The sequence below is a fragment of the Calonectris borealis genome, chromosome 5, assembly GCF_964195595.1.
Source record: "Calonectris borealis chromosome 5, bCalBor7.hap1.2, whole genome shotgun sequence".
NCBI classification, from domain to species: Eukaryota; Metazoa; Chordata; class Aves; order Procellariiformes; family Procellariidae; genus Calonectris; species Calonectris borealis.
Genome location: NC_134316.1, coordinates 6,587,878 through 6,599,883, shown reverse-complemented (window position 1 = coordinate 6,599,883; position 12,006 = coordinate 6,587,878). Strand labels below are relative to the sequence as shown.

The 12,006-nt window shown below is 58.3% G+C and overlaps 2 protein-coding genes across 2 annotated transcripts; both read left to right on the top strand.

Annotated features, from left to right (window-relative positions):
• Positions 1-2,562: 2,562 nt before the first annotated feature.
• LOC142083230 (inositol 1,4,5-trisphosphate receptor-interacting protein-like 1) lies at positions 2,563-4,331 on the top strand. Its single transcript, XM_075152471.1, has one exon. The coding sequence runs from the start codon at positions 2,766-2,768 to the stop codon at positions 4,329-4,331; it is 1,566 nt and encodes a 521-aa protein (XP_075008572.1). The 5' UTR covers positions 2,563-2,765.
• Positions 4,332-8,079: 3,748 nt separating this feature from the next.
• LOC142083229 (inositol 1,4,5-trisphosphate receptor-interacting protein-like 1) lies at positions 8,080-9,627 on the top strand. The gene has a single exon (XM_075152470.1). The coding sequence runs from the start codon at positions 8,095-8,097 to the stop codon at positions 9,625-9,627; it is 1,533 nt and encodes a 510-aa protein (XP_075008571.1). The 5' UTR covers positions 8,080-8,094.
• The last annotated feature ends 2,379 nt before the right edge of the window (positions 9,628-12,006 follow it).

Here is a 12,006-nt window from a genome sequence, read left to right as displayed (position 1 = left end):
GTCTGCTGAGCAGACCTGCCTTTTCGGGAAGCGTTCTGCCTCCCTGGGGCTCGGGTTGGAGGCGTTACCAGGAAACTTCCGAGCCTCGTTCGGCCCTCAGATTATTAGCCGCTCTTGCTTTTTCATGTGGGTACCAACGATGTCGTGATGAGAAGCCCAAGGGCGGTTAGAAGAGACTTCAGGGCCTCGGGGAGATCGGCAAAGGGATCAGGAGCGCAGGCAGTATTCTCCTCTGTGCTTCCACTTGTGGGGAATGACCTTGAAACAAACAGGCGGACGCAACTTCTCAATACTGGCTCCCAGGCCAGCGTCACTGGCCGAATCTGGGGATTTTCAGTCATCGGATGGTCTCTGTGACACCAGGCCTGCTGGGGCCTGACGAGGTGCACCGTTCTCAGTGGGGGAAATGTATTTTTGCTCACGAGCTAGCGGGGCTGATTGAAAGTGCTTTAAACTAGGTTTGAAGAGGGGAAGGCATAAAATGGGGCTTAACTAGCGATAAGCTAAGGGACGGCATGACGATGCTTGAGGAGGGGTGTGCTAGTGAGAGCTTTCACTCTGCTCCACGAAGTACTGAGTAGGCTGGAGCAGAGTTGAAATGTTTGTACACGAATGCACGCGGTGTGAGGAACAGACAGGAGGAACTGGAGGCCTTGGCTCAGTCCCAGAGCTACGACACCACTGGCGTGAGTGAGACTTGTTGGGAAGAGTCCTGTGACTGGAGTGCTGTGCTGGACGGTTACGGCTCTTCAGGAGAGAGCGGCAGGGCGGGCGAGGCGGGGGGTAGTGCTGTATGTAAAGGAGGGCTTGGGCTGTACAGCGCTTGCAGCTGGGGACGACACGCTTGAGAGCCTCTGCCTAAAGATCAGGGGAAAAGCTCACAGGGCGGATGTTCCTGCAGGAGTCTACTATGGATCCCCCAGCCAGGGTGATGACACCGATGTACGATTCTGAAAGGAATCGAGGGAAATCTCTACATCAGTCGCCCTATGTCGGCCTTACGGGCGACTTCAACTTCCCGGCTGCTAACTGGGACTGTCATAGAGCAGAGACGAACAGGCCCAGGAAACTCCTGGAGCCCACGTTGAAGGTAACTTTTTGATACGGGTACTAAGGGAGCCGACTAGGAAAGGTGCCCTCCTAGACCTGTTGTCTGTCCATAGAGATGCTCTCGTGGGTGAAGTGAGGATTGGTGGCTGTCTTGGCCATAGCGATCAAGAAATGGTTGAGTTGAAAATCTTTGGTGATATGGGAAAAACTGCCAGCGGAGCTACTACCCTGGATTCTGGGAGAGCAGATCTCAGGCTGCTCAAGGAACTAGCTAGTAAGGTCCCCTGGGAGTCTGCTTTCGAGGGTATTGGTGTCCATAAACGCTGGTCACTTTTTAAGAGCCATTTCTTAAGAGCACAGGAGCGGGCAATTCCCCTGTGTCGCAAGTCAAGCAAGAAGGGCAGGAGGCTGGCTTGGCTGACCAGGAATCTCCTTTGGGAACTTAGGCGGCAAACGAAAGTGTACGGGCTTTGGAAAGGGATCTGGGGGTGTTGGTTGATGTAAGCTCAATGGGAGTCAACAACGTGCCCTGGCGGCCAAAAGGGCCAGCCATCTCCTGGGGTGCGCTAGGCACGGTATAGCCAGCCCGTGCAAAGAAGGGATTGACCCACTATACTCAGCACTGGTGCGGCCTCACCTCCAGTACTGTGTGCAGTTTTGGGCACCACAACGTAGGAAGGATGTAGAAAGATCAGAATGTGTCCAAAGGAGGGCAACAAAGATGGTGGAAGGACTAGCGGGCACGTCCTTATGAGGCGCGGCTGAGGCCACGGGGTTTGTTCAGCTTAGAGGAGAGGAGACTGAGGGGTGACCGCGTTGCTGTCCACAACGCCCGCAGGACGGGGAGCGGAGAGGGAGGTGCTGATGCTTCTCTCTGGGGTCTGGTGAGAGGACGCGAAGGAATGGCTTAAAGCTGCGTCAAGGGGAGTTCGGACTGGACATTAGGAAAAAGTTCTTCAGGGAGAGGGTGGTCAAGCAGTGGAACGAGCTCCCCCCAGGAAACGGTCATGGCCCAAGCCTCTTGGTACTCAGGAAGCAATTGGACAATGCTCTTAGAGACGTGATGGAACTTTAAGGCTGCCCAGGGTGGAGTCAGGGGTTGCACTCCATGATCCTCGTGGGTCCCTTCCAACTCAGGATATTCTATGGTGATGAGACTGCCATTGGCAGGCAGGTGATAATGAACCCCAAATACAGCACCACGCAAGCTCCTGTGAAGAAAATTAGCTCTAGCCCAGCTTTAACCAGTACACCAGGGCAGCTGGAGCGGCTGAGCCGGGGTGGGGCCGAAGGGCGGGGCTGGCCGGCGGGCGTGCCTGTGATGCGCTCGGGCGCCTGTGACAGCACAGGGCACGGCTCACAACGGGGGCGGTTATCAGGGGCGCCAGCAGCAGCGCTGCCCCAGTACGGCCTGGGCCAGCGGTGAGTGCGCACGCGGGGGGAGGCCGGGCTGGGCGAGGGCCGGGGCAGAAACGCGGCCCCCGGGGCGGGGGGTTCTCACCCTGCATCGAGGGCCCAGCCGCTCGCGGGAGCGCCTTGGGCAGGGCACGGGGCCGCCGCCGGCGCGGCTGGGCGCAGGCCTTGCTGCCTCCCAGCTGCCTCGCCCCCTCTCCTACCCGCCCCCAGCTCCCTGCGGCTCCCGTCCCCGCTCCCCCCGCCGCCACCTCCCTCCCTCCCAGCCCCACTGACCCCTTCTCTCCCTCCTCCTGCAGGCCATGATCGCCGCAATATTCTTCGCCTTGGTTGTGCAAAGCATCATCCAGCTCCCGCAGATGGTCGGCGATGAGCTGGATGAGGCCACGCGCGAGCGCATGCAGCAGCGTGAGGAGATGCTGAGCCGGGAGATGACTCGGCTGCTGCAGGAGCTGGAGCAGAGCACCCGGGAGCAGAGCACCCAGGAGCAGAGCACCCAGGAGCAGAGCGGCTTTGCCTGGGGAGCCCTGCTCTTTGCTGCCTTGCAGCAGTGGCAGTTCTGGGCGATTGCTGGAGCCCTGGTCCTGCTCTTTGGGCTCTGCTGGTGGCTCAGGAAAAGAAGCCATGAGGTGGACAGCAGCGACGAAGAGGAGAGCTCCAGCAGCGATGAAGAGAGCTCCAGCAGCGACACCGAGCAGGAGGAGGAAGAAAGCGAAGGGGAAGATCCTGAGGATGAGAGGGATCCGGGCAGGATTTTTGCAAAGCGCATCCAGTGGCCAGTGCAGAACCTGGCCTACAGGAGCCTGGTGGTGGAGGAGCTGGTGGGCGACCTCCTCCGTGTCTTCCAAGAGCTCTTGTCAAATAGTTTCTTCCCAGTGCTGCAGCCAGCCATCGGGGTGGGCAGCGCCTTTGAAGGTTGGAGTCCCCGTAAGGAAGACGTCATCTACCACCTGCTCGTGCCCCTGGAGCCCCCCCGTGGGCACGTCTTCCACCTGGAGCTGGGCACCGTGGGGGAGAGGCCGGCAATGGACTCCTACGTCCGCGTGGAGCTGGAGTGCACCTGCAGAAGGGAGCAGCTGGGGGAGAACATGCTGTGCTTCCTCCACCACCCTGAGGAGGAGCTGAGGAGAAATCAGGGTCCCAGCCTCCTAGGCACCCTCTGCACCGGCTCCTGCCTAGATGTGCAGAAAACTGCCCGCTGGCTCCAAAACTTGGTTGGGTCAGCCTGGGTGGAAGTGCCTCAGTGGCATCACTTTGATATGAAGGTACTGCCCTCCAGCCGCTCCTGCAAGCTGCAGCTGACGGATGCCTCCAGGAGAACGCTCTTCGTTGAGATGATGTTTGGGGTGTGGCAAGGCCACTCAGACATCTTCGTGAGCAGCCAGAGTACAGAGGCCGACTTCACTCCAAGCACAATGTGGTCGGAGAGCTACGCTGTGGCAGAGGTGAAGTTCTTCAGGCATGTGGCCAGAGATGCCCTGCGCAACAGCTTCCACCTCAGATGCCTGCAGCTCTGCGCCCGCATCATGCTGGGCACAGGCTTTTCAACCTATATCTTGAAGACAGCTGTGATGCACCTCCTGACCACCGTACCCCTGTCACACTGGGGCAGGAGGGATTTCCTGCAGCGGATCCTGGACATCATGGGGTACCTGCGCCACTGTCTGGAGGAGAAACGCCTCAACCACTTCTTCTTTGGCAATGAGAACGTGCCTGAGGAGATAATCTTGCCCCCAGCCTTCCAAAGAGCCGAACCGCTCAACCTCTTCCAGCACCTGGCGCAGGACCCAGCTGCTCACGCCGAGGCACTGCGTCAGTTCATGGAGCTGCAAGATCGGCTCTCAAGACTGCTGATCTTCAGCCGCTGAAAGAGGTCTTCATGCGCAGAGCTGTGTTTGCGGGGCTCACAGCTGACAGCAGATGACCAGCTCCTACTGCAGGGAAAAAGAGGGGAGAATGCGGGACGAGGCACGGGAAGGGCAAACCCTCTGCAGCAGCCCTCTGCCAAGAGCAGCACTCTTCTCCTCTCCACAGTCTCCCCAGCACAGCAGCCGGTGATGACCACAGTGGTGACAAAGATGAGTTTCGCCCTGCTTTCCCCTCGTGCTGGGGCGGCCAGGACGGTGATTTCACACGGGCCCAGAAATTCTTGCTGGCAGCTCCGGCTGTGCAGGGACCAAGCGAGAGGCACCACCCATGTGCCTCTGTGTGTTCCCTGGGGTCCGTGTGGAGAATCTGCCCACCCCAGGCACTCCCCGGGGAGCCGGTACCACCAGGATATGGAGAAGACGCTGCTCCGTCGGCAGTGGGAATTGCTGCCGCACCTTTCCTCCACAGCAAAAGCACACTCTGGGGAGTGGGACCCGATGCAGCTTAAGGACCCGTTGCAAGGAGGCTTGCGACAGAGACTGCCGCTACCACCTGGGCAGCGACCGCACCCCCTACTTGGAGAGAGTCCATTCGTGGATTGAGATGTAAAGATGTAAAGATGTCAATAAATCACTTGTTTGAGAAACAAACGCTCGTCCGTCAGTGTCTGGGCATCACTTTGTGGGGGAACGCGGGCACAGGGTGCTGACAGCTCAGCTGCCACGGAGTCGGGGAGCCTTTTGCAGAAGAGCTGATGCGGTGGGCTCTGGTTTCATGATTCACTGGGCTGTGGCTTCCCAGGGGTTGTGGGTTAATGCCAGGAGGCAGCCTGGCATCACACAGCAGCTCTATCACTTGCCCCCAGTGGGACGGTGGAGAGAATCTGAAGGGTGAAAGTGGGAAAACTTGTGGGCTGAGAGGGGACAGGTTAGAAGGTAAAGCAAGAGCTACGCACCCAGGCAAAGCAAAATAAGGAATTCATTCACCGCTCCCCTGGTCTGCTGAGCAGACCTGCCTTTTCGGGAAGCGTTCTGCCTCCCTGGGGCTCGGGTTGGAGGCGTTACCAGGAAACTTCCGAGCCTCGTTCGGCCCTCAGATTATTAGCCGCTCTTGCTTTTTCATGTGGGTACCAACGATGTCGTGATGAGAAGCCCAAGGGCGGTCAGAAGAGACTTCAGGGCCTCGGGGAGATCGGAAAAGGGATCAGGAGCGCAGGCAGTATTCTCCTCTGTGCTTCCACTTGTGGGGAATGACCTTGAAACAAACAGGCGGACGCAACTTCTCAATACTGGCTCCCAGGCCAGCGTCACTGGCCGAATCTGGGGATTTTCAATCATCGGATGGTCTCTGTGACACCAGGCCCGCTGGGGCCTGACGAGGTGCACCGTTCTCAGTGGGGGAAAAGTATTTTTGCTCACGAGCTAGCGGGGCTGATTGAAAGCGCTTTAAACTAGGTTTGAAGGGGGGAAGGCATAAAATGGGGCTTAACGAGCGATAAGCTAAGGGACGGCATGACGATGCTTGAGGAGGGGTGTGCTAGTGAGAGCTTTCACTCTGCTCCACGAAGTACTGAGTAGGCTGGAGCAGAGTTGAAATGTTTGTACACGAATGCACGCGGTGTGAGGAACAGACAGGAGGAACTGGAGGCCTTGGCTCAGTCCCAGAGCTACGACACCACTGGCGTGAGTGAGACTTGTTGGGAAGAGTCCTGTGAGTGGAGTGCTGTGCTGGACGGTTACGGCTCTTCAGGAGAGAGCGGCAGGGCGGGCGAGGCGGGGGGTAGTGCTGTATGTAAAGGAGGGCTTGGGCTGTACAGCGCTTGCAGCTGGGGACGACACGCTTGAGAGCCTCTGCCTAAAGATCAGGGGAAAAGCTCACAGGGCGGATGTTCCTGCAGGAGTCTACTATGGATCCCCCAGCCAGGGTGATGACACCGATGTACGATTCTGAAAGGAATCGAGGGAAATCTCTACATCAGTCGCCCTATGTCGGCCTTACGGGCGACTTCAACTTCCCGGCTGCTAACTGGGACTGTCATAGAGCAGAGACGAACAGGCCCAGGAAACTCCTGGAGGCCACGTTGAAGGTAACTTTTTGATCCGGGTACTAAGGGAGCCGACTAGGAAAGGTGCCCTCCTAGACCTGTTGTCTGTCCATAGAGATGCTCTCGTGGGTGAAGTGAGGATTGGTGGCTGTCTTGGCCATAGCGATCAAGAAATGGTTGAGTTTAAAATCTTTGGTGATATGGGAAAAACTGCCAGCGGAGCTACTACCCTGGATTCTGGGAGAGCAGACCTCAGGCTGCTCAAGGAACTAGCTAGTAAGGTCCCCTGGGAGTCTGCTTTCGAGGGTATTGGTGTCCACAAATGCTGGTCACTTTTTAAGAGCCATTTCTTAAGAGCACAGGAGCGGGCAATTCCCCTGTGTCGCAAGTCAAGCAAGAAGGGCAGGAGGCTGGCTTGGCTGACCAGGAATCTCCTTTGGGAACTTAGGCGGCAAACGAAAGTGTACGGGCTTTGGAAAGGGATCTGGGGGTGTTGGTTGATGTAAGCTCAATGGGAGTCAACAACGTGCCCTGGCGGCCAAAAGGGCCAGCCATCTCCTGGGGTGCGCTAGGCACGGTATAGCCAGCCCGTGCAAAGAAGGGATTGACCCACTATACTCAGCACTGGTGCGGCCTCACCTCCAGTACTGTGTGCAGTTTTGGGCACCACAACGTAGGAAGGATGTAGAAAGATCAGAATGTGTCCAAAGGAGGGCAACAAAGATGGTGAAAGGACTAGCGGGCACATCCTTATGAGGCGCGGCTGAGGCCACGGGGTTTGTTCAGCTTAGAGGAGAGGAGACTGAGGGGTGACCGCGTTGCTGTCCACAACGCCCGCAGGACGGGGAGCGGAGAGGGAGGTGCTGATGCTTCTCTCTGGGGTCTGGTGAGAGGACGCGAAGGAATGGCTTAAAGCTGCATCAAGGGGAGTTCGGACTGGACATTAGGAAAAAGTTCTTCAGGGAGAGGGTGGTCAAGCAGTGGAACGAGCTCCCCCCAGGAAACGGTCATGGCCCAAGCCTCTTGGCACTCAGGAAGCAATTGGACAATGCTCTTAGAGACGTGATGGAACTTTAAGGCTGCCCAGGGTGGAGTCAGGGGTCGCACTCCATGATCCTCGTGGGTCCCTTCCAACTCAGGATATTCTATGGTGATGAGACTGCCATTGGCAGGCAGGTGATAATGAACCCCAAATACAGCACCACGCAAGCTCCTGTGAAGAAAATTAGCTCTAGCCCAGCCTTCACCAGTACACCAGGGCAGCTGGAGCGGCTGAGCCGGGGTGGGGCCGAAGGGCGGGGCTGGCCGGCGGGCGTGCCTGTGATGCGCTCGGGCGCCTGTGACAGCACAGGGCACGGCTCACAACGGGGGCGGTTATCAGGGGCGCCAGCAGCAGCGCTGCCCCAGTACGGCCTGGGCCAGCGGTGAGTGCGCACGCGGGGGGAGGCCGGGCTGGGCCAGGGCCGGGGCAGAAACGCGGCCCCCGGGGCGGGGGGTTCTCACCCTGCATCGAGGGCCCAGCCGCTCGCGGGAGCGCCTTGGGCAGGGCACGGGGCCGCCGCCGGCGCGGCTGGGCGCAGGCCTTGCTGCCTCCCAGCTGCCTCGCCCCCTCTCCTACCCGCCCCCAGCTCCCTGCGGCTCCCGTCCCCGCTCCCCCCGCCGCCACCTCCCTCCCTCCCAGCCCCACTGAACCCCTTCTCTCCCTCCTCCTGCAGGCCATGATCGCCGCAATATTCTTCGCCTTGGTTGTGCAAAGCATCATCCAGCTCCCGCAGATGGTCGGCGATGAGCTGGATGAGGCCACGCGTGAGCGCATGCAGCAGCGTGAGGAGATGCTGAGCCGGGAGATGACTCGGCTGCTGCAGGAGCTGGAGCAGAGCACCCAGGAGCAGAGCACCCAGGAGCAGAGCGGCTTTGCCTGGGGAGCCCTGCTCTTTGCTGCCTTGCAGCAGTGGCAGTTCTGGGCGATTGCTGGAGCCCTGGTCCTGCTCTTTGGGCTCTGCTGGTGGCTCAGGAAAAGGAGCCGTGAGCCAGACAGCAGCAGTGATGAGGAGAGCTCCAGCAGCGACAGGGAGCAGGTGGAGGAGGAGGAGGAGGAGGAAGAAGGCAATGATGATGGAAATGACCCGGGAAGGTTTTTTGAGGAGCACATACAGTGGCCAGTTCAGAACTTGGCCACAGATGGCCAGGAGGTGAAGGATTTGGTGCACAACTTCATCCTTGTCTTCCACGATATCTTGTCAAACAGTTTCTTCCCAGTGCCGCAATCAGCAATCAGGGTGGGCAGCGCCTTCGAAGGTTGGAGTCCCCGTGAGGAAGACATCGTCTACCGCCTGCTCGTGCCCCTGAAGCCCCCCCGTGGGCACGTCTTCCACCTGGAGCTGGACAATGCGAGGGAGATGCCGGCAAGGACCTTCCGCATCCGCGTGGAACTGGTGTGCACCTGCCTGAATGACCAGCTGGCAGGAGAGACACTGTGCTTTCTCCACCGCCCCGAGGAGGAGCTGAGGAGAAATCAGGGGCCCAGCTTCTTAGACATCCTCTGCACTGACTCCTACCTAGACGTGCAGAAAACTGCCCGCTGGTTCTGTCAATTGGTGAAAACTGCCTGGGTGGTTTTGCCTCAGTCATCCCAACAACGTCTAACGGTGCTGCCCTCCAGCCGCTCCTGCAAATTCAAGGTGATCGACAACAACAACAAAAGCCTCTGCATTGAGGTGATGTTTGGGGTGCCGCAAGGCGACTCCGACATCTTCGTGAGCAGCCAGAGTACAGAGGCCATCTTCACCCCAAGCACGATGTGGCCGGAGAGCTACGCTGTGGCAGAGGTGAAGTTCTTCAGGCATGTGGCCAGGCGTGCACCGCACGACAGCTTCCACCTCAGATGCCTGCAGCTCTGCGCCCGCATCGTGGTGGGCACAGGCTTTTCCACCTATATCTTGAAGACAGCTGTGATGCACCTCCTGACCACCACACCCCTGTCAGGGTGGCGCAGGAGGGGTTTCCCGCTGCGGATGCTGGACATCATGCGGTACCTGCGCCACTGTGTGGAGGAGAAACGCCTCAACCACTTCTTCTTTGGCAATGAGAACGTGCCCGAGGAGATAATCTTGCCCCCAGCCTTCCAAAGAGCCGAACCGCTCAACCTCTTCCAGCACCTGGTACAGGACCCAGCTGCTCACGCCGAGGCACTGTATGAGTTCATGGAGCTGCAAGATCGTCTCACAAGACTGCTGATCTTCGGCCGCTGAAAGAGGTCTTCATGCGCAGAGCTGTGTTTGCGGGGCCCACAGCTGACAGCAGATGACCAGCTCCTACTGCAGGGAAAAAGAGGGGAGAATGCGGGACGAGGCAGGGGAAGGGCAAACCCTCTGCAGCAGCCCTCTGCCAAGAGCAGCACTCTTCTCCTCTCCACAGTCTCCCCAGCACAGCAGCCGGTGATGACCACAGTGGTGACAAAGATGAGTTTCGCCCTGCTTTCCCCTCGTGCTGGGGAGGCCAGGACGGTGATTTCACACGGGCCCAGAAATTCTTGCTGGCAGCTCCGGCTGTGCAGGGACCAAGCGAGAGGCACCACCCATGTGCCTCTGTGTGTTCCCTGGGGTCCGTGCGGAGAATCTGCCCACCCCAGGCACTCCCCGGGGAGCCGGTACCACCAGGATATGGAGAAGACGCTGCTCCGTCGGCAGTGGGAATTGCTGCCGCACCTTTCCTCCACAGCAAAAGCACACTCTGGGGAGTGGGACCCGATGCAGCTGAAGGACCCGTTGCAAGGAGGCTTGCGACAGAGACTGCCGCTACCACCTGGGCAGCGACCGCACCCCCTACTTGGAGAGAGTCCATTCGTGGATTGAGATGTAAAGATGTAAAGATGTCAATAAATCACTTGTTTGAGAAACAAACGCTCGTCCGTGAGTGTCTGGGCATCACTTTGTGGGGGAACGCGGGCACAGGGTGCTGACAGCTCAGCTGCCACGGAGTCGGGGAGCCTTTTGCAGAAGAGCTGATGCGGTGGGCTCTGGTTTCATGATTCACTGGGCTGTGGCTTCCCAGGGGTTGTGGGTTAATGCCAGGAGGCAGCCTGGCATCACACAGCAGCTCTATCACTTGCCCCCAGTGGGACGGTGGAGAGAATCTGAAGGGTGAAAGTGGGAAAACTTGTGGGCTGAGAGGGGACAGGTTAGAAGGTAAAGCAAGAGCTACGCGCCCAGGCAAAGCAAAACAAGGAATTCATTCACCGCTCCCCTGGTCTGCTGAGCAGACCTGCCTTTTCGGGAAGCGTTCTGCCTCCCTGGGGCTCGGGTTGGAGGCGTTACCAGGAAACTTCCGAGCCTCGCTCGGCCCTCAGATTATTAGCCGCTCTTGCTTTTTCATGTGGGTACCAACGATGTCGTGATGAGAAGCCCAAGGGCGGTTAGAAGAGACTTCAGGGCCTCGGGGAGATCGGCAAAGGGATCAGGAGCGCAGGCAGTATTCTCCTCTGTGCTTCCACTTGTGGGGAATGACCTTGAAACAAACAGGCGGACGCAACTTCTCAATACTGGCTCCCAGGCCAGCGTCACTGGCCGAATCTGGGGATTTTCAGTCATCGGATGGTCTCTGTGACACCAGGCCTGCTGGGGCCTGACGAGGTGCACCGTTCTCAGTGGGGGAAATGTATTTTTGCTCACGAGCTAGCGGGGCTGATTGAAAGCGCTTTAAACTAGGTTTGAAGGGGGGAAGGCATAAAATGGGGCTTAACGAGCGATAAGCTAAGGGACGGCATGACGATGCTTGAGGAGGGGTGTGCTAGTGAGAGCTTTCACTCTGCTCCACGAAGTACTGAGTAGGCTGGAGCAGAGTTGAAATGTTTGTACACGAATGCACGCGGTGTGAGGAACAGACAGGAGGAACTGGAGGCCTTGGCTCAGTCCCAGAGCTACGACACCACTGGCGTGAGTGAGACTTGTTGGGAAGAGTCCTGTGAGTGGAGTGCTGTGCTGGACGGTTACGGCTCTTCAGGAGAGCGCGGCAGGGCGGGCGAGGCGGGGGGTAGTGCTGTATGTAAAGGAGGGCTTGGGCTGTACAGCGCTTGCAGCTGGGGACGACACGCTTGAGAGCCTCTGCCTAAAGATCAGGGGAAAAGCTCACAGGGCGGATGTTCCTGCAGGAGTCTACTATGGATCCCCCAGCCAGGGTGATGACACCGATGTACGATTCTGAAAGGAATCGAGGGAAATCTCTACATCAGTCGCCCTATGTCGGCCTTACGGGCGACTTCAACTTCCCGGCTGCTAACTGGGACTGTCATAGAGCAGAGACGAACAGGCCCAGGAAACTCCTGGAGCCCACGTTGAAGGTAACTTTTTGATACGGGTACTAAGGGAGCCGACTAGGAAAGGTGCCCTCCTAGACCTGTTGTCTGTCCATAGAGATGCTCTCGTGGGTGAAGTGAGGATTGGTGGCTGTCTTGGCCATAGCGATCAAGAAATGGTTGAGTTGAAAATCTTTGGTGATATGGGAAAAACTGCCAGCGGAGCTACTACCCTGGATTCTGGGAGAGCAGACCTCAGGCTGCTCAAGGAACTAGCTAGTAAGGTCCCCTGGGAGTCTGCTTTCGAGGGTATTGGTGTCCATAAACGCTGGTCACT

Bases quoted from the DNA above. Each gene is read 5' to 3' on its own strand.
- LOC142083230 (XM_075152471.1), top strand. From the start codon at position 2,766: ATGATCGCCGCAATATTCTTCGCCTTGGTTGTGCAAAGCATCATCCAG.
- LOC142083229 (XM_075152470.1), top strand. From the start codon at position 8,095: ATGATCGCCGCAATATTCTTCGCCTTGGTTGTGCAAAGCATCATCCAG.